Below are 22662 nucleotides of genomic sequence, written 5' to 3'. Positions count from 1 at the left end.
GAGCCTCTAGGATCGTTGCAAGGGGATGTCATGCCACATGAAAACGCCTAGCCACTGAAGGGGGGGGGGGGGGGGGGGGGGGCGCTGAGTCGATGGGGAAGACTATTTGCTGTCTGCCTCGAATCTCCGCGAGGCTTCTATCCTGAGCCTCCTCAGGAAGCCGTCTGAAGCTAGTCCACTCGCCAAGAGACTGGGTTGGGCCAAAACTGAGGGAGCCCCAGGCTGTGTGTGAATGCAAGCCCAAAGCGTGACCCTGTTGGGCGAAGAGGTGGTTCCAAATCAGCGGCTGCCAGAGTCTCTCCTCGTCTGAGGACCTGAGAGCTGTTGGAGGGTTGGCTTGAGGTGGCAACCCGCACAGAGATTTGATCGATTGAGGTGGAGTATTGATATTATGCCAGGGCCTCCTTTTGGACTCAGGTTGGACTCAGGCAGGGACAGAGTCACCCGTGATTTCTTTGAGATAGCAACCCTCACCGAGTCCGGAGAGTGAGGAGCCCAGCCAGTACCATCAAGACAAGTCCCCCTTAGGTTCGGGCAATAGCCCCAGGTTTCTTCAGAAATCTTCTATCCGCAGATTCCCTCACCCCGCAAGTGGAGGAGGTGAGTGTAACTGATATGGGCCTGGACTATAAAGAGAAACACTTCAAATATGCAGATAGAGAATAACAACAGAAAGCCGCAGAATATAAATAGACAGCACACTGAGCTGGAACGGCCGGCCATTACGTAGAAGCTATACAAAGAATCCAAGGTGAGGGTGCAGACATGCACCGGATTTTCCACAGATGTTTAGGATAGCTTTCCACAAACCGTACAAGAGATTCTGGCAAAGCCAGGCCAAGTCTGTGCCACGAAAGAGTCCCAAACAGTCTTCAAATCAGCCCCAAAACAGCCCACTGTTGAGAGCGTGTTCTGAGAACAGGAGATTGAAACAATCTGTAAAATCAGCTCGTACAAATGGCCATAAAGAGCAGCCAGCCAAGAGAAGTGTGAAAAAAGCCACTGTACGGCCTGTTTAAAGGTGGCCAAAAGGCAGAAAACTGTTCTGCCCCTGTACGACTTGTTGCTGTATGACCAGCTCTTGTTGACCAGCAGAGAGGGAGAGAAGACGCAGCTGTACTATCAGCTTGGAGGCAGCCAGAAGAGAGAGAACTGCACAGCAGCAGTACGGCCAGCGCTGATGCAAACACAAGGTGGAAACTCCACAGCAGCAGTCGGCCAGATGAGAGGCGGAAGAAGAGAGAGAGAAACCAGCCGCCGCCGAGCTGTGTTCTTGTGCGCATCTATCCAAAAGAGCTTCCCCTTCATGCCTTTTTACGAAGTCAGCCCATGTCCCTTAAGATGGAGTCGGCCAGCTCTATAAATATGGTCCATGCTTTTCCTTTTTGCCAAAAGTAGCCTTGCTTGCTTAAAATATCCCCTTTTTGCCAAAAGTGGCCTTGCTTGCTTAATATATCCCACTTTTAAGCTTTCTTTAACCACTGCCTCTATAAATGATAGAACTTGGCCATTTTTGGTGTCCTGTTAATAAAAAGATTTCTCAAGGGTGGGCGCCTAGCTTTTATTGACCTTGTGGGCCCGCCAACTGGCCCACATGTCCATGCAGGGTGCCCATAAAGCTTTTTTTATGATTCCTGAAGCCCATAAAAGCTCGTCTTCAATGCTTTTATCCTTGACCGTAACCCTTCTTCTGTGGAAAAATCCCCGTTCTCACCTTGGTTCCGTTCTGTGTATGGGATTTCCCCAGGATAATTCGCTAGTTGTGCTTCTCGTAGAGGTTGCTTGGAGACTAGAGCGTCAACGTAGTGTCTGAATTCTGACAAGCTGGTCCAAGACCCTGAGATCACCAGTAGAGTCGAAAAGATTTGGGAGTATCTCACTTATAGACCGAGAGAGGCGGCAGTTGTGCTCGACAATGGACTTCAGGAGATCAGCACCCTTTTGCAGAGCGTAGCTCAGGACTGACTCATCAAGTTCAGAGAGCAGGAGAGGAGTCTCTGCAAGGGTCTAACCTCCCTCTAGCGGCTACAGGACCAGACTCCAAACAATCTGTGGGTGGAGTCTCAGATGGAAAATGTGTCCTCGAAGGTGGTGCTCAAGCCTGGGGATCAGGCCTCTGTGAAGATCCATCATACACTGGGAGTCAAGAGGGGGTCATGGCCGAGATCCGATCCTAATCACTGTCCAGGCCACCTTGGCCTAAGCTGGTTGGCCGTTGGACCTGGCCCACAAAAAATTCTGGATCAGCCGCTGCATGTAACCCAAGCAAGCTTTGGAGAACACCCAACAAGAAGCGATGTACCACATGATGGCCAAGAGCACATGGTTGGCCACGATTACGCGGCCGGCGAGGGAGAGGCAGGCAGTGCTCCAATACAAAAGCTTCTTCTGAATGCTCAGAAGAAGGGGGGCAAGCCACTGCTTGGCTGAGATGTCAATCCCTACTTGATGCCCGAGGTGTCTTAATCTGACCAGGGTGCCCTTGGGGATCCATTGAAAGGATTCAACTGGACGCCAAGTTTGTGTGGGTGAAGATCCAACCCAAAAACACACGACTCGTGCTAGTTGATCTGAGCTTTGGAGGCTAAGCAGCAGGTCTCAAGCGAGGACAAATCTCTGCAGGTTCCTCAGCATGGTGCTTGTAAGAATACAAACCAAACCACCTTTGCTGCAAGCCCTCTCATCCACATAGAATCTGTCAATGCGCGAGAGGTTTGGTCCCAGCAACCTTTGGTCTGATCTAGAGAAGCGAAGGCTTCCTAGCATTAAGCTAAACTCCAGTGAGTGCCAAGGATCGTGTCTTCTCATGGAGAGGACCAGGTCCTCCCAAGCCGTGTACTCACTACCAGTGATCATATCCAAGCTTCCTCCTTGCCTGTCCTTTGGGTCCTCCAGCATGTTAAAATCACCACTTGTGCACCAAAAATCAACTTGGGGAAGAGCCTGTCTCACTTGGGCTCCACCCCACCACCCTATTGGGGGCATAAATGTTGAGGAAACCCACCCCAACCCTGACAATAATCCAATGCGCCCTCCCCTGAACAATGATACCTGAATCCTGAAGTGACGGCAGCATCTGCTCACTGATCGAAATGCATACCCCTTCTTGGTTCCCCTTAGGACCAAAAGGTATGGCTGCATCCCCAGGCAAAATCTCCCTGCATTTGTGGGTACACCCTGCCAAAAGATGATGTTCCTACAGGAACAAAAGATCAACTCGGCCTTCTACACAGGCTTTCTGAAGCTCCTGGAGAAGCACTCCTCTTCTGGAGCTCCTGGAGAAGCACTCCTCTTCTGCGGTGGACCCACCCACCCCCCGCCCCCCCCCCCCTCCAAAAATAATAATAATCCTGTAGACATTCCAAGAGACGATCCACATAACTAAGGATGGGACCTGCTCAGGGCACCCTCTCCACAAAGGGTCTTTGGAGGGGCAATAATCAGTCTGACCTGGGCTGGGTGCGGGCCAAGTGATCCCAGGGAGGCTTTGATCTCTATAATCACAAATTTAATGAAAGCATTCTTATTGATTCTAAACATTCGATAATTGAGTTTTGACAGGCACATAAACTTGAGCAATTGAGCCAGCAAAGACGCCGAATGAAGGTCGAGGAGCATAAACGAGAAGTCGAAAAGCTTTGGCATACAAAGCAAGCAGCTTTTGAATTACAGGTTTGAACAGCCTCATTTGTTTCCTGTTTAATGACAACAAGTAGCTGAGCAGGGAGTTAAAGTTCAGCATTGCATTTAAAGAGATTATCTTTTACTGTGTCTAATCATAAGCATGTGGCAGCTTGAAGAAGCTGCACAGCGACAAAGAAAGGAAGAGGAGGAAGCTGCAATGAAAGAGGTTGCAATTGAGAGGGAGCGGCAAAGACTTCTTGTAGAACATGGAAAAATATTGGCAGAGTTCCTTCCACCAGGAACGCTGAAAAAACCAGAAGATCTAAGGCTTGTAGGGTTGAAGCCATGACATTGGAAGCTCTTTTGTGGTTTTTGAAGCATCACTGACTGGTCCTTTATCTACCTACCCAGTCTTGGCTATCATATGATTGTAGCCACCACTTGTGCATACCCTTTAGTAATCGTACAAATCCATACATACCATATGCGTGACAATAATTTGAATCTGATTCTCACCCTTGGACAAGAGTTGGTGTATATGGTTTTAAAGGAAAAAAATATTTCTGTGTATACCATTTAGTCCAAACTCCTAGTCAACTAGCCTGTTTTGGATGCAAGCTTAAAAGAAATCAGAATATCATCCACTAGATAAATAAGATACCCTTGTGGGATGATTATCTAGGACGGGTTTTTAAGTGGCCCAAGTCAGGAGGCCTCAACCTATTTTCATCACAACAGAGGCTTCACCACAATTGATTATGCTATGGAATCTTCAGCTATCTACGACGGGTTGTCAAGATGGCCCAAGTCAAGAGGCCTCACCTACTTTCATCACAGTAGATACTTCACGAGAGGTGATTATGCCATGGAATCTGCAGCTTTTGTCTTAACCATTCTCAGACTGTATTACCCTTTGTCAACATATGGGAGCTGATTATAGTCAACTTGTATGGCGAGTCCCAGACTGTATTACCCATTGTCATGAAACCTTCAGCTTTTGTCTTAACCATTCTCAGACTGTATTACCCACATGTGGGAGCTGATCATAGTCACCTTGTATGGCAAGTTCCAAAGCAACATAATTATCAGCATACCATAGCCCAACACAAGTTTTCTTTGACCACAGCTTCGAAAATGGTTTTTGTGATCACTTGCATGATCCCCTCTGCACTACCCATTGTTTTCCTAGTCGTAAGGATGGAACCAGATGCATGATATGGCAAATTCAAGCTGGTGTGCATGGTTTCCTCACAGTGGAATGAGGACCACAAGCGTAAACACGATTTTCTGAAGTGGAGGTGATAGAAGCTACTTACCCCAGCAAAGACTGCCTAGGCCAAAAGAAGAGGGCTTGCTTGAGGGAGAAGCAGAAAACTTGAATAATAATGATATGAGCAAATGTTGGAGGATCTGAGCTGAAGTGCATCTCCCTATACGTTCTTACAAAGGTTATGTATACGTTTGGGTTGTAGGATTTTTTTATTATTCTTTTCTTCTTTTTTTTTTTTTTTGGGGGGGGGGGGGGGGGGGGTTCCTTCATTTGGGACATGCTTTTATTGCTAATTTACTATATGCATATGATATCAAATTGATTTACTCTCACTAGAAGGCTTGTGAAGCATGTGTGTGCATTAGAGACCTTATGTGAAAAAGATCTTGAGGTTCTAATCTTAGCAAGATCCGAAGGATCAGATCAGAGGGGTGTCATGCCTTTATCGGGATGCTCACAGGAACGTGCTTGCTTGTGGTGGTAGAGGTGAGCATTTCCAGATTTCTCGCTCCGGATGGCAGGGATGCCCCTTAGCCCCCCTGTTGTATCTCATTGTTGCCATGCTTTGAGCATCTTTCTTCACTCCGCTGGTGGAGTTTCTGGATTGAGGTGGCCTTTGTGCGAGGAGGAGGAGCTCCTGGACAAGTTGCTGATGATACTGCTATGTTCCTAGAGGCTCCGATTCATTTTTGTGTTCGTTTTGGACTGCCTTGGATGAATTTTGTCTAGCAGCAGGGGGCCCTCATAAATGGCACTAATCTGTTGGATTCTGGGTTAGTAATTCTCAGAGTTGATTGAGGTGCAAGAGGTTGGCTTTACTTGGATAGAGAGAGGTTGCACTGCTAGATATCTTGAATGCCAAGTCGGGATTGACATTTCGCATGCGCAACACTTCACTCTTGTGCTCATGAGCATAAGGAAGAACCTTCTTCATTGGAGTTGGAGGATGCTCGATTCGGCCTCGAGGGCTTTGGTGGTTAAGCAACAAGTTGGTTTATTGCTTTATGCAGGTGCTTGGACTGTGGATGTATTGGGCAGCTACGGAGGTTGGTCCGCAACTTTTTATGGTCGGGATTAGATGCACCTCTCTGACACTCCGGCCAAATTTACTTGGGAGACTGTTATTCTTTCCAAGCACGAAGGGGGGGCTGAATGTGATAGACCTGGAGATCAGCGCAAAGCATTGCTTTGCAAGTTTATTGTCAGAGGGTTCCTTCCTAGTACTGAAGCCTTGGAAGGATTTCTTCATGTATCCAGATGCATTCCTCAGAGTGGTGGAGATTGGATAGTGTGCACCGTTGATATCATCCATTATTAGTGCAGATTCAAAGGACTGTTACTCTTAGATCACATTGGGAGGTGCACGACATTACCCCTCCCATTCAGAGGAGATTCTAGCATAGACTTTGGCATTCATACAGGAGGAGCCAGATCTCTTCGTTCTTTTGGCTATTTTTACATGGTGGGCTCCCTACTAATCATTAGAGACAATACATTATTGAAGTACATCTTTGGTGCTGATCCAACCTGTCCCAAGACAGTACATCATTGCTTACGGGAGTGCAGAGCAGCGCGGAGTTGGGTATCTATAGTCCAGCTCTTGGGTGCTATTGCTTGGCTGTCCCAATCTGGCCCACAGGTTTTTTTGATGGTAGGGATTCTGATCTTCGCATTTTGGTATGTGGAGGTGTGGCCCAGAGAGGTGCACTTCAAGATATTCCTCAAGCACAATATGCACCACCCTTGCAGAGCATTGACACCACCCGTTGGGAGGTCACAGAGATAGTTCATCAGGCTGTTCGCAAGGGCCAGCTCAATTCTCTTCCCTAGGGATCCGGATGAGGTAGCCCCGGGAGAGCCGCCAACTCCAACTATCGTCCATGTATGATCCGATCCGTAATGGATCTAACCAACAACCCATCCTTGCCCGCCCTACACGACAGCTCATCTTTGTCCCAGAAGAGCCTCTCAGTGGCATGTTTTGGTCCCCCCCCCCCCCCCATTTTTGGGGAAGAGTTAGCCACCAGTTCAGGTACGAGAGGACCGGGAAGGATGCACCTTTGGTGTACCAGTTATCGTGCCCACGGTAAACGTTGGGTAGCCAAGTGCGGAGCGGATAACTGCTGAAAGCTCTAAGTAGGAAGCCCACCTCAGGATGAGTGCTCTCCTACTCGTACTTACTTGGGAGACTCTAGACGCAGAAAAAGCTGGGGCAACGTCGGATTCTTCGCCCCCGCGAAGCGTGAAACGACAAAAGTCTGATTCGAGAACCCGAGATAAGGTCACGGCAAGACGAGCCGTTTATCACCACGATAGGTGCCAAGTAGAGGTGCAGTAATGTATGCAGCTGAGGCATCCAACAGACTGAGAGGTTTGAACTTTGTTTCTGCAGAACCTAATCAAATTGATCAGGCAATGCCACCTATTATTTGATTGTCTGACAGCATCAGCCTCGAAACTGATCTAAGAATCTAAGACAGAGTTCCGTCCCACTTCTCCGTCTATCCAAGGGGATGGACGGAGAAGCGGGTCAAGGGATTGTTCTCACTCTTATGGCCACATGGGCCCACACAGGGTCGATCTAGAGCTGTGTAGGCAAAATATAACTTGTTTATGAGAGTGGGATCATGGTGTTTTCTTCTCTTCAACTCCCATAGGACTCTCTTGGCAGCATAATGCCCCATATTGATTTAGATCTCCCTTTATTCTGGGATGAGGATTTTCCTTTCTATTTTTCTACTTATGGCCATGATTTGTTTCACTCATAATTAATAGGTGTCCCTTTCTTGGAAATAAAAAATAAGATGTTTAATCCCTTAAAGATATGCATGGTTTCACATAAAAGGGAGAAAATGGTGGTCCTTAACACATCATACCTTGGGATGGTTTTTTGGTCATCTTTACCATGAGAAAGAATGTTTGACGTGACTTAGTTAGGGATATGGTTCTCATGCATGATTCAAGAGAACGTTTCTAAGTCCGTTATTAAAGGATCGTCATGACTAAGAGGTTGCAGATGATGATGATGTGCAATAGTTCTGATGTCACAAGATATGATGTGCAATAGTTTTGATGTCACAAGATATCATCCTTTCACAATTTGAAGTTTCACCCCTTGTTGACATGATTTTCTGAATAGGTGCCTCTCTAGCCACTGATCATCTACCTATGAATGCACTTGCCTTATCCATACAATTGGCGAGTGACAGCGAGGTAGGGTTGTATTATCGGACCAATAGATGGCTCTTATCTAGAGGCATCTTAGTGGAGAGATTGGGACCTTGCCTGGACATGGCTTGATTGAGCTGATTTGACTTTTCGTTAAAATGTATAACGTATGACAAGAAACATGTTTTGACATCCTTCTATTAAGAGATTAGATTAATTGCACATTTGCATTCCGTAAGGATTGCCATTGGTTAGTTTAGGGTTCACTCACCACGTTTGAAATGCAAGACTTGGCTATATATCTATAGCACAGTTTGTGCATTCTATTTTGTGTGTACCTGTGAATGTGAGTTTGGTGTTAAATCTCACATCATGTGTTGTCAGAGTTTAGCTTTGTACATGATTTTTCTGGAGAAGCTGTTTGTCCTCTAGAGAGGACAAGTCAGTAACAAGGTCTTATTGTGGCTCATGGATGATGCTCATAACAATGCGTGTCTATGCTGACACATAACATAGCAATTGTGATTGTCCTTTACAAAAGCTGAGAAGATCTGTAGTTTCTGGTAGCTCTTGTTCAATAGCATGCATGTCCACCTGCAAGCAGGTTTTGAAGGAGCAAAGTTTGGTCATCTTAAAGCATGAGGTCACACCACACGTTAGGTTCCATACAATTTCATGTATGAGAGCCTTATTTCATTTCCATTAAAGACAAACTAAAGAATTCAGATTTGATTGCACGTAATGACAGTGTAGATTTCCTTAAGTACTCATGCATGGTTCATAAGAACCCTTCTTAACACCCTTAAAACACTCTATCCTCTTCATCCCTTCTAGTAGAGCACCTTTTCACAAACCAAGCGAGCCCTCAAGGTTATCATTCTAAAAAATACAGGACATCACTTGCGCTAAACATTCAATTTACCCACCTGTACCACTATATATTTACTTGTAAATAAATTAAGTAATTGAGTTGAACTTGACGAAATTAAAGGTGATGGTCTAGAAACTATATAGCACTTTTTGGAAATCTATAGATATAGAGAAGCTTTTGATCGAATAACAAATCATGTGTCAGCCCCTTAATGTAGAAAAAAAAAGTTAACCCACAGCATCATTCAGTAACTACTTAACTCAATAAATATACTTCCACACCACAACCATCGATCATTGCATTGTTGTTGAAGATCCTTGCTTTACAATATTCAAAGGAATGACTGACTACATATTCAATGAAAACCATCCAATTGTGAAATTCGATCTTGATTGCTGTGTAACAAATCACAAGTTGAAACACATTTTCTTATCCCAATAAAAGGAATACTTCAACAACGCACAACTTACTGATCATAATCTCACAGCTTCAAAAAAAGTTTGAATGGGCAAGTCTTCGTGCAAGTCATTTAAAGCATTCACCAAAAGTTAGCACAACGTTATCAAGAGTGTTTACTAAGGTCTCCAAAGCATCAGATGGCCTAAAAAACTTAAGTGGCATCACAGCAATCAAGGGTCACTTGCACCAAAATAAATGCACATAGCTTTCACTTAAAAATGGTATCAGACAAAACAAGAAATGCCTCAAGAAAATATATGGTCTTTATTCAAGACACCTCCCAAAACATGGGCTACACACACACACAGGTGTGTGTATGCACGTGTATATATGTGGACATATGTATGTACATATAGAACAGCTGAAGAAAATAAGCCCCATATGTTTGAATGTAGAACTCCAGAAGAAAAGAAGCCATAGAAACGTTTTGCTCATGACATGCAATAGCTAAGAGCTATGTGAGCTGCACAGAGTTGAGAGCCTGTTATTTTAAACCAACCGTAATTACAAGACGTAAGACACCCAGGTCAACCACTAATCCCAGCTGAACAGAACTGCCCAAAATAAAATAAGGTCCAAAAGCTTTTTAAGGGTTATGAATAACAAATACATCTCAGCTGGGCATTTTCAAGATACTTCAATAATTTACTTTCCAACTTCCAGCAATGGTCATGATGCCAAAACGTCATCACAATATCATGCATGCATACTTCCCTGCATCTATAAAGCATTTTCTGAACCAACCAACCGCCCCAAACCCACCCCCCCTTTTTCTGCCCTTTCCCTCCCTCGCTCTCTCTTGCGATCTGCAAAACTGAATCTACAAAAAATGTAAGATACAGCGAGAGAGAATGATAACTCCAAAGCCACCACAGTCATGAAATCCTGTGTGTGTGTTTGTGTGCGCGCACGCACGTGTGCAACGTGCACACGCTGAAAAATAAACTTAACATAAAATATGTGCCTCAATTTGAAATCCTGAAAAACCAAAGAGCATGTAACTTAACTTCTTCCTAGAAAACACAAGTCATCAGCTAGCAAGTGTTCAAAGCACAAAATTTTCCTACTCTATTCAGGTGGAAACGCTTCCACTACGTGCTAGCTGCTCAACTCTTCCACATTCCCAATGAGTTCTCATATGTTGCTGCCTACAGCAAGCACTTGCAGCCTATAAAGTAGACACCCAAAATGATTTTCTTTTGGGCATTTGTTACCCCAGGGCAAGTCAGTAATTGAGTGAGTTAAGATTTACATATACAAAACCTGCAAAACTATCTTGTATTCTGCAAAAAATACAAGTTACATTGACAGAACAGTTGTGAAACGCTGACTCCAAAGTCACATGAAACACTGACTCAGAAGCTATAAGATGATTACTCCTCCATTGATCTTGATTCTTCTGCTCTTGGAGCATCCACCCGCACCTTCAACTTCTCTGCCTTCTTTGGAAGCGTCAAGCTGGGGTCTGCTTCCAAGGCAGCCGGGGCCTTCACCAAATGGATATTCTGCTCCAATTCTGAAACATCTGCCTTTTTGTCTTTCTTGACCTTCATTCTGCATGGCACAAGACAGAAACAAGACAACCAAATGAAGCACCATAGACCAAAAATACAACATGAGAATTCTCTTAGACATAGAAGTCCACGTGCGTGCACGTGCAAAGCTAGTCATTCTTTCAGTCTAAAATGTGCAGTGTTAGATATTTTTTGTGATATTGTAAAACTTCAATCTGATGCGCATTTGCAAAGCTTGTCATTCTTTCAATCTAAAATTGTGGAGTGTTGGACATTTTTGGGATTTTGTAACAACTTCAACCTGAGATTTACTACTATTTCGAGCAAATTGACTCTATTAAGGCCTGAAGAAGACAAAAACTAAGAGAAATGTAGTGTATATACCTGCTTTCCCAGAACTTTTCTTCCCTCTTCACACGGATTTCCTCAATCTTCTTCATGGCCTTGATAGTGTTCTCAACCACGTTCCTGTCATAACGCTCCGGTCTGTTGCGTTTTCTCTCAAACTCGAATGTGGTATCCTGACATAGCCATTTATAGTTATATCTATAAGCAGTTTAACTGTTTAGCTAGTTGCAGGCAAGGATAGCTTAGGGTTTCATTTACAAAGTTTCTTAGCCACTGGTGAATTGATAGTTTGTTCTAGGGTTTTATATTTATGGTTTCATCTATGCAATGTTTGATCCATGCCAAATTGGGTTTCAAATAATGGAGGGAAAAAAATTTAGGGTTTGGAGTTTATGCTAAATCATCTCAACTTCGGGTATCATTAAATGCAGATTAGAGTTTCATCATGTGCAAATAGGGTTTCAAATGATGGGAGGCAAGAAAAATTGTTTAGAGCTTATGCTAAATCATCTCAGCTTAGGGTATCATTAAATGCAGATTCGAGTTTCATCATGTGCAGATACAGTGTCAAATGATGGAGGCAAGGAAAATTAGGGTTTCGAGCTTATGCTAAAATCATCTCAACTTAGGGTATCATTAAATGCAGATTAGAGTTTCATCATGTGCAAATAGGGTTTCAAATGATGGAGGCAAGAAAAATTAGGGTTTAGAGCTTATGCTAAATCATCTCAACTTAGGGTATCATTGTAAGCAGATTAGACTTTCATCATGTGCAAATTAGGGATTCATAACACACAGATTATGGTCTCATTTATGCAATGCTTGTTACATGCACGGAAGCCTGATCATGTTAGTGAACAGCGATCAAGTGAATCAACATGTAGGTAAGGAACAGGGCACAGAGAATGCCAATTGGGGTCCCAATACCCCACTGAAGGGACCCCACCAATAGGTGTATTTGCTGGTACTGCTGTTGATGCAAATTTGAAGTACAATGCTCAATTTCTGGACTGCAACACAACCCTAGACCTGCATTTCCCTTTGTTGGCAGAAACTTCACCCAGCTCGTGCTCAAATTTCTGCTATTGGACTGCTCCACTCCTGGAGGCTGCCCTGCAAGATGCTTTACATGGCCGGCCTCCCCCAAAAAGGCCCATAGCCAGTCCCGTGGGCACCTTGTTTGGCCTTGTACCCCTTTACAGCATGCAACTGGGTTACAATGTTTGATCAAGTCTAAACCATGGAGATTTTTTCTGTATTAGGGTTTGCGTGATGCCATTAAACGTTAAGGTATCATTCGATGCAGATTCGGGTCTAAGGCTTCTTCTTTTTTCCTAAAACAGTGCTTAATAAACCCCAAAAATGAGGTTAAGTTAGGGTTTCATTTATGCAATGGTCAACGCAGGCTAGGGTGTTTTTAGGGTTTCTTTCGATGCAGGCAAGAAGGCCTACGGTTTTATTATTGGATTTTCAGGTTTGCTTAGGGTTTTGCAGTACCTGGGTGAGCTCCTTGCCGTGCAGCTTTCTGTAAGACTTGGTCCATTTCACCTTGCGCGGGTTCCGCTTCATCTTGAAATTCTTGTGGCATTTTGATCTGCAGAATCTGAAAATCTGCAGCCAAACCAAAAAGCCCAAAAAAAAAAACTTACATTAAAAAAGCATCCTACGGCAAGCTAGGGTTAGCAGGGAAAAGAGGTCCTGTTACGCCAAAGCCAAGGGAGACAAGAAACTAAACACGAAATGAAAAGGGTTTTGGTATGTAAACCCTAACCTTGGCGTCATTGCGGACGAACTGGATGCCATGGCCAGGGTAGATGGTGGAAGAGCAGAACCAGCACTTCTCTAACCTCATTGCTGCTTGATTCTGGAACAAGAGACTCAAAACCAAGAGCGGCAGAAGCGAGAAAAGAAGAAGAGGTTTTATTTTTCCCCTATTTTTCAAGTATTTTTCGTTGTTTCTAAAATTTTAGTTGAGCTGTTCTTTTGCTATGGTCGCTTAGCTAACAAAAATAAGGCCCCAAAACGTTTTTCCTGTGATTGTATGAATTAATTAATCCAAATAAACTGATTGTATGAATTAATTAATCCAAATCAACAAGCCAACCTTAGTGAAGTTACGCGTTGACCTTTTGTTTGGAAAAACAAACCCACGGATGTGAATCTCCTAAAATCTAGTACCTTCTAAATAACATGTTTGAAAAGCTGCATTTCTAGAAGACTCTTCCTCTCTCTCAATACATGCATCCCGGCTTTCCACACAGAAGCCAAACACGCATATCTCTTACCTCTTTCTGTCTACACATTAGGGCTCATCATGTACAGAATCCAACAAGCCAACCTATGATATCTCTCTTTCTACCTTGCACCACCTCTCTCTTTCTCTCAGACATCTCGAACTCGAACCCTCTCTTGCACCCTCTCTCTCTATCGAGCATGATTCACGTCTTCTAAGGGTAGATGCTGTTGTGGTGGGTGGGGGAGAGGGGAAGGTGGGGAGGCAACCCACCTAGGGGAAGCAAGCAAGTGAGGGGAGGATAGACAAGCGAAGGTGAGCTGTTTTGCAGGCGTGGCAAGCGGCCGAGGACGAGGTGAGCGCCAGGCGAGCGTTGAGAGGAGAGAAACTAACCTTAGTCAAAAAAAATTTAATTAAGTGGCCACGTAAGTAGCCACTTAATTAATACTACCAAAACAAAATGTCTGATATACTACCAAAACAAAATAACCACCCAGAATACTTTTTTCAATTAATTAATTAACCGACGGGTAAGGTAGGGAGTAGTATGTAGGGTAAGGTAGGGAGTAGTATGTAGCTTGGATTTTTTGGAATACAATCTTTTTAAGGAATATCTTTTTTTTTTATAAAGTAGGCATAGATTGGAATTAATGAGAATAACTCCTAAATGGAGTATAGAGAGGCTATACAAAACCGAGGGCCAAGTCCACCAGCAATTACAATACATGGGTGGTAGTCTACCTGCTATATAGGACCAGCTGTCTCCAGACCTGCCTTATGGGAATCAATCAAGCAACTCCATGCCCCTCTTATCCTAATAGGTAACTTTAACATGGTTGAAAACATTTCTACAAATATTAGGGTTTAGGTCTTACTATACAAGGAAGGGAAAAAGTCACCTGGGATAACCTCATCTCCTATCATGACCTCTTCCCCAGGAATTCACTTGGGGCAACAACAGACAAGGAAATGAGACAAGGAAAGCCAAGCTTGATAAATGTTATGTAGCCACGCCCATCTGTAAATAGATACATCAATTTTAAGACATTTGTTCTCAAAAATACAGTCCTCTCGGATCACTACCCCCTTTTGGTCACTTTAGATGACCATAACCATAAGGTTAGGGCTTCATGGTTCCGTACAGACCCCTAGCTCTTCAAACTACCCTCAGTCCAAGTGGAAATTCAAAAAATTTGTTCCTCCCATCTCTCAGGTAAGCTCTGCCCAGCTAACTCAACACTTTCTCTCCCTCACAAGAAAGAATGTTACTGCGATAAGGAGAGAGAGGAGAAATCTCAAATACAAAAGGCTACATAAGTCCTCATCAATGAGGGCTCCTCCTCCCTTTAAGCTGAGGCCCTAATGCTCAAGGAAAGCTTGAAAAAAGAAGAGGAAATCAATTATTCCCATCTAAAGCTCTACCTAAGAGAGTGGTGGGTAGGTAAAGTCGAACAAAGAGATGTACAACATCCTAGAGGAAAAACAAGCCAAGGAAGTCATCCCCCATCTTCAATATGTAGATGGCTCTAGGGCCTCAAATCAATACAAAAATGTCAATCTAGTCCACCATCACTTTTTAGGATGCTATAAATTGATTGCTAACTAGAGACCTATCATAATGTTGACCTTTACATACAAGATCTTTGCTAAGGTTCTAGCTTTGAGGCTTTCAAATCATCTAATCAGATCGATCAGAAAAGAGCAAAAGGGTTTTGTTTTCTCTCTGTGGGAAGGAATAGAATATGCTGAGAAAACAAAAGCATGACTCTTTATTCTTTAAAATTGATTTGATAAAGTTTATGGTGGGATGTTATCTTACAGTCTCTGGCCAGCATGGGTTTAGGTAAGAAATTTATTGGCTTTATCTCTACCCTATTTGGAAATGCAAGAGCCAGGGGATCCCTATGCCCAACAATCAGGGCCACCTTTGCCTACAGAGGAGTTCGCAGATGATAGTAATGGTCAATAAGGTAGGGGTGCCCTTTAGCCCCTCTGTTATTTGCTACAGCTGAGCTGATGGTCTGGGATGGCTAATTGAAGATAGAATTTCTAAAGCTGAACTTCAAGGGATCCCTATGCCCAACAATCAGGGCCACCTTTGCCTACAGAGGAGTTCACAGATGATAGTAATGGTCTCATCAAGAATGATGCATTGAGTATCAAGGCAAACTGGGAATGTCTTGAAATTTTTTGTTCCGCCTCTGGTTCCAAAATTAACCATGCATTAAAACCTTGATGTCTCCCCCCTTGATTGGCTACTCGACCAGGGGTGCAACCTTATTCAATTAGGCACCATCTTTAGGCTCCTAGGTATCCATCCCTATGGGTTTTGGAGTTACAATCCATCAAAGGTGGACCTGGATCAAGGAGAAATTGGCTACTAAATTCAACAAGTGGAGAGGATGCCAATTATCTATGGTAGAATTCTGGTCGCTAATCGTTTCCTGATCCTTGTCGCCATTTATTTTCGCTCAGTGTTGGAGAACTTCTTAGAAAGCCATCCAAGATCTAAACTCGTTATGCAGAAACTTTTTGTGGGCAGAAGACTCCCTGAAGTTCAAAATCCCTAAAGTCACATGGGACATCTACACTCTCCCCAAAAATAAAGGGGGCCTTGGTTTAATTAATATTGAAGCATTAGTTGACAAATTGGCCTCTAAATGGGTCATGAGAAGCTCGCTCCACAACAAGGAAGATTGGGCCATCCTCCTTAACAGGAAACTCGCCTCTTCTCTCTTTAACATTGCCCCAGGTGGAGGTATTTCCCAAAATTAACCATCTTTTTTAGCAAATTCCCAATTAAATCTATTGGATCCAAGTTGGTAAACCGGCTTGACTCCCCCTCTCCCATCCACTACATAATAGTTAGGATGAATCTCTATGGGGTCCTCAAAGAGGTAGGGGGTGGGTTCGACATCTACCTCATATTCTTGGTAATCAATAGGCTCCTCGAAGCTTACTTGATTAAGAGGTGTCACTTTCATTCCTAACATTGGTGGAGGTAATGGCACATTGGGTGCATGGTGCCCTTTGATAGGAGTTGTTGTGTGGGATGTTCAATGATTGCTTGATTTGTTAACAGGACTGAGGGCTAGCATTTGTTGCGGTGCTGGCAATGCTAGCTATGGTCTCATTGTATTGGCAATGGCCTGTAGGCCGGGCTTCGTGACCATATCACCCATAAAAGCTACAGTTACCATTGTAACGAGCTCTTATAATTGGACATTCGCTAGTGGTGTGTCCTTGTTGGCAAATGGAACACCAATGTAGCTCTCTCCTTGGGTACATGTGCGCATTGTCTGAAGCTTTGGTAGCCATCATTTCCTCTTGGAGGGCTTTTGAGAAGTCAGTCCGAGTCATTTCTGCTAAAGTATCACTACAAGTTTTGCAGTGGAGTGTGAATATGAAGCGGACTTTGGAGTGGGCTTTTTTTTCACAACCAATCTCCCTCTATACCCTTGTCTTCTCTCTCTTCTCCCCTCCTCCCTACTCCCACCATAGCCCCCCTCCTCCCCCCTCCTCCTTAGCTTGCAGTGGAGTGTGAATATGAAGCGGACTTTGGAGTGGGCTTTTTTTTCACAACCAATCTCCCTCTATACCCTTGTCTTCTCTCTCTTCTCCCCTCCTCCCTACCCCCACCATAGCCCCCCTCCTCCCCCTTCTCCCTACTCCACCTTAGCTTAGCTTAGCCCAGCAGCCCAGCCCAGCTCCTCCCACTGCAACCATATGCTCTCCATCTGCTCTCTCTCTCTCTCGCTCCATTCCCTCCCTCCCTGTTCCCCTCTCTCTCTTTATCCCTCTCTCCTCCTGTCTTATGCTCATTTCTCACTTTCTCACCACCTCCTCCCCCCTTCTATACCCATTGCAACTCCTTCTTCCTCTCCCTCTCCCTCTCTTTCTTTATCCCTCTCTCTCCCTCACCCTCTCTCTCTCTCTCTCTCTCTCTCTCTCTCTCTCTCTCTCTCTCTCTCTCTCCTCTTCATGCTTCTCTCACCTACTCTCATATGTCTTCTCCTCTTCAATGCCTCTCTCGCCTACTCTCATGTCTCTATCTTCCCTATCTCTCTCTCTCTCTCTCTCTCTCTCTCTCTCTCTCTCTCTCTCTCTCTCTCTCTCTCTCTCTCTCTCTACACACTCTCTCTCTACCTCCTTGTACATGCATGCTCTCTCCATCTCTGTCTATCCTTCTCCCTCTCTCTTCCTCATTGTTTGCCACCATACACTCTCCCTTTGTTGTCTATCCCTCTCCCTCTCTCTATCCATGTTCTCCCTCCCTCTATCCCTCCCCCTTCTCATTCTCCCCTGCTCTCTCTCTCTCTCTCTCTCTCTCTCTCTCTCTCTCTCTCTCTCTCTCTCTCTCTCTCTCTCTCTCTCTCTCTTCAAATAGAAATGAACATGTCTTAACGCTACGGAACATGTCATCCACAAATACATGAGATCAAAACGAACACAAGATACACAAGATATACAAATTAATTTGTTGTGATCTTTATGAATCCAATGTATATAGAACGGCATTTACAATAGCCTTATCAGGCTCCACACATACAACACTAACGGGCCATTATAGCAAAATCTCCTACTCCTTAATATAGTTCAACAACTGCATTTCCCACTTTTGAACATGACTTTACGATGAATTCCCAAAACTCTCTTCCACGCTGACAGCCTCGTGCAAGCAATCAGTTCCAATAGCCATATTACGAGAAGATCCTTTAATTCCAAACATAAAATAAGTACAAAATGCTAATTCATGCCTCGCCAAGGGAATCCATCTCTTGATAATACTAATAGTGTATAGAATTTAACACCAATATTACCTCCTGTGCAATCTCTAGGTGGCTCCTCATCAATTAATGTGGATATGTTTGCACTTGTTTAGCCATGTACACCTTGCTCGTTATTATACAAAGTGATTCCTGAGTTCCAAAAAAAACATTGCGCAAATTAAATGAGTGTATTACACTTAAACAATCTAAGGATTACTTTTTATGCTGTACGTAGTACCTTCAACTATATCTCCAATGGGTCTTTTCTCTGCATCACCTATCTGCCCTAGTTTGTTTACGAAATTGCCTACATGATAAAGAATTAGCACCCTTCCGCACTCGGTTGGTTAAGTATTTAAATAAAAGACGTACTGAAGTTAAACATTCAACCTAGAAACTTTATCTTTATTGTGGCGATAGAGGACTATGCGTAGGACCTGATGTTGGTCGAAGAGGAGCCAAGGAAGGCTTTCCTCTTTTCGTTCCTTCCTTCTTGCTTCTCTATTCACAAAGAACCCATATGTTAGTGATGGAGTATTGTATAGAGCAATTCATATAACAATTTTTTGACATACATGTGTAGGTAGAGGTACCTTTGTAGGTACCTCTGCTTGTTGGATACTACAGTGAGGTATGTAAATCATCCTCATTCTCACTATCTTTTCTCCCCTCACCATCATCATCCTCTTCTTCATCTTTGTCTCGGGAGTCACCCTCGAGATCCTCCTCTTTGTCTTCATCACTTTCACTTCTTGATTCTTCCTCTTGCTGCTCTTCCTTGAATAGGTATTTCCCTTCTCACTTCGAAGAGGTTTGCTCCCTATACATCAATGTCGTGCGTATAAGTGGTTGACAAGCTTTGTGTCTGGACGTGAGTTGATGCTTTGGTTTGGTCTAACCTTCACTACACACTTTTCAAAAACAAATTCTCTCTGCGTTGACATTTCAACTCGAAGTTCTCCATAGCAAAGGTGGTTGGCATGACTACTCTATACGTGTCTTTTATGTTTGACCAATAGACATCCGTACTCCACTATACATGTCTTTTATATGTCTGACCAATAGACATCACCTCCATTCGCAGCTAGTCGTGGAATTGCATTGTTCCAGCTGTGTCATGCGTTAAATGCAATTCAATAATGATTATGAATTACTCATATTGACATCACTCATATTTTACTCTGAAAGACACAAGCCTATATGCATCTCCTAGTGTCTAACACATTTGTCTTCTCAGAAGGTGGAAAGGTTGAAGAAGCCAAGCTGTACAGCCTCTCCTCGTTCAAGCAAGCAGGCTCCTCCTCCCAGTATACTTGAGATAGTAATCTTCAAAATAGAGAAAGAAAATAAAATTTAGGGTTCATTTATGAGAGTAAACGCTACAAAGGTTTATAGTACAATATACCTAAAGAACTCTTCTTCTTGTTCTGGACTAGCGATCGCATATCTCCGATGGGTAGTTTTCCTCAGCTTTGGATTAGGCTTGTAGTATGGAACCCTCCACCGTTCCTTGAATTCCTTTCGAGGGAGCTAATATTTTGATATCTCAACTTCTCTTGTTGTTGCCAACACCAAGTACTCATCACGGAACATGACATGATATATGCATACATAAGTTTATATATGAATCAAACCATTGAAAATGTGGTGGAGTTTTATGATTATATTATGGTTACCTGAAATACTATTTGTGAGAGTACACCAAGTGGACAATTATACCAGGATGATCGACCATCTCTTCTTTGGGACTCAAAGTACTTCTCATTCCACTTCTTATTCAACTCTGAAGCTTGTTGAAGTATTGTGTCCTTGTTAGATTGTCCCAAGGCTCTTATCAGCATAATCTTGTCAATGGGAGAGGAAGGAACATATCCAACCTCATTTATCCTAAAACAACAAAAATTTAAATATTGGATCCCTAGAAATATGTATACGTAGACATTTATGGCATGCTTAAAACATGCATACCTATTCAATCTAGCAACAAGAGAGAGCACCTCCCCCTCTACCTCCTCCTAATAGAACTCCAAGGGAACCATGTCCACAGTTGTGGGTGGTAGTCGTCTCTATGTTTTAATGTTGCGTTTTAAACTTCAAAACCTTAGGAAATTCATTACTCTTAAATTTCATGAACATTTAAATAATAATTGATTGATTTAAATGTATACCTCTGTTTATCTCCTCCATCCACGCAACCAACCGATGGTTTCCATCCCAAATGTAGAACATCTTCTTCAAGAGGAATGACCACTCTGCATCTTTAATAAAGTTCTTGAAGTCCTCGTTTTTCTTGGGCCATATGTCATCCTTGTCAGCTTCCATTATGTCCCTCATAGGCAACTTTGATGACTTCAATAAGCATATAAACTTCGCCTTGTCCCTCACATATCCATAATTAAAAAAACTCATATTGAGTTTTTGATATCTAGAAATCACCCTTCTTATGCAAGGGTTGCTCACTAAACGACAAAGTCGAAGAGAGTGGACTTTGTAACCTGTATGAGGACAAGAAGTGTGCAATTTCTATTACATTGCATTTCATGAACAAAGCACAATCCCAAAAATAAATGAGGAAAAAGTCTTACCATAATTCTCTCTATTGTGTTATGTAATAGATTCAAACGAAGCCTAGTAGAATATGTTACTTTGAACATATCTTCTCTTACTCCTTCCTCTGCCTCCATCTCATCCTCCTCTTCACTTTCTACAATCACCTCCACTTCTTTCTCTTTGTCTTGCTCCAATGTGTTTTGGGTGGTCTCCTCAATCCTTTTTGTTCTCTAGCTAGGTGTAGATTTTTCATGCTCTTTTCCCCTTTGCCGCTTTGACTTCTTTTTTTTTCTTCCAGTACTTGATGGGATCCAATCTTCCTCATCATTAGGCACCACACACTTCTTCCCTTGGCATTTGTGAGAAGTAGTACTTCTCGAAGAAACTTGCTTCCATTTGGAAGCCCTAGTGGCATTCTCAATGATTGAGTCTTTTTCCTAACCCCGGACCTCTTGTGCATTGTCCTCTTTCTCCATTTGTACCTACATAACAATGTACCATAGAATGTTACAGAGACTGACAAAGCAAGAAAGATTTAAAAAAACATGAGAAGAAAATACTTCTCTTACTACCAAAAACATCATGAGAAAAAAAATTTCTCTTATCAAATGTTTTGCAAGACAAATTATGATGGATTTGATTGCATCATGAAGATCTGCAATTTCACCATTCTCTATTGGGAATGGTAGAAGTACGTTTTTATCTTCACAAGCATTAACAAAAATGCCTACATGATTTTTAGGTAAAAGAACACCATGAACTCTATGTCGTCCTGCTTTCGTTTGCAATACGATACTAGAACCAACATGTACTTTGTTGTGGACAAGATTCACGCGATCTCCTCTTGAAAAATCCATACTGTTTGTTAAACATCAAAAAACAAACCAAAAATTGAAAATTGATTTTTTTCCATCATTATTGAAATCTATGATGAAAAATTAATGACATTCAAATTTAGGCTACACACACATCCTAATCCACACAAGCATAGCATTATGTAAACGTAACGTACTTAATAGCACAAAGCAAGCAAGCATGCAATAGAATACACACTTACCAATCTAGGCAAGAAATACACATGTAGAAGCATGCACACAAACAAAGAAGCAAGTACACACACAAGAAGCAAGCACATACTATGTGAAAGAGAGGATGTAACAAGAGAACATGAGAAACCAGAGAAGCATCAAACCTTCTTCTTCTTCTTTATCTGTACTATTGGTTGTTAGACCAACACAAGCTCAACTCATAAAACCTAATAATGCCATTTGTGATAATGCTAGAAATCGACTTTTGGTGTCTTTTTTTCATGGCCAAGATTGATTTATGATATTTCTAGGAATAAATAATCATTTAGTGTATTTTTCACAACAAAATATGGGCTAGAATTCTCATTTGCATTGAGGTTTCTATTTAATATTCTATGACTTTGAGTCTAAAAGAGTGGCCAAAATTTTGATTGGTTTGGGAAAATAGCTCTTTTTTTCTAAACACTGAGAAAGTCTAAACTGTTTTGTGATAATCTTTTTTTTGAAATTTTTGGGGTTTGATATATGTGATATATCCATATTGTCCCCAACCTATACTCTCGCTCTAATACCAATATTTGGAATTGGTGAGATTAATTAACACATAAATTAAACTAAGGAGGATTGAAATACACACTAAACTTCATAATTAGAGACACTAATCTAGAGAGAGATTAGAGAAAGAATAAGATAAAGATTACGCAAATTAGAGTAGCATTATATTAGTGCTTTAACAAAGGATAAAATTACCATACATATTTATATACACTAGTGTGCGTGAGCATAAAGCATTCCATGTGAACTCTTGCATTAATTCAGCCCATCTTG

The 22662-nt window shown here is 42.6% G+C and overlaps 2 protein-coding genes across 2 annotated transcripts in view; one reads left to right on the top strand and one right to left on the bottom strand.

The window, feature by feature from the left end:
• Positions 1 to 4192, top strand: part of LOC147626006 (uncharacterized) — a 47974-nt gene extending 43782 nt beyond the window's left edge. Inside the window, exons 14-15 of the mRNA XM_086817575.1 lie at positions 3562 to 3672; positions 3794 to 4192. Of these exons, the coding sequence (XP_086673701.1) occupies positions 3562 to 3672; positions 3794 to 3973 (291 nt within the window). The 3' untranslated portion in view covers positions 3974 to 4192. The remainder of the gene's footprint in view (positions 1 to 3561; positions 3673 to 3793) is intronic.
• Positions 4193 to 10484: 6292 nt separating this feature from the next.
• On the bottom strand, positions 10485 to 13180 carry LOC147626005 (Ribosomal protein L24e family protein). The gene is made up of 4 exons (XM_086817573.1): positions 13026 to 13180; positions 12752 to 12865; positions 11291 to 11427; positions 10485 to 10946 (listed from the first exon to the last, which is right to left on the bottom strand). The coding sequence occupies exons 1-4, from the start codon at positions 13104 to 13106 to the stop codon at positions 10766 to 10768; spliced, it is 513 nt and encodes a 170-aa protein (XP_086673699.1). The 5' UTR covers positions 13107 to 13180; the 3' UTR covers positions 10485 to 10765.
• Positions 13181 to 22662: the final 9482 nt, after the last annotated feature.

This window comes from Cibotium barometz, chromosome 23 (genome assembly GCF_041138505.1).
Source record: "Cibotium barometz isolate CiBa-2024 chromosome 23, ASM4113850v1, whole genome shotgun sequence".
Taxonomy (NCBI): Eukaryota; Viridiplantae; Streptophyta; class Polypodiopsida; order Cyatheales; family Cibotiaceae; genus Cibotium; species Cibotium barometz.
This window is presented reverse-complemented; position numbering and strand designations above follow the sequence as displayed.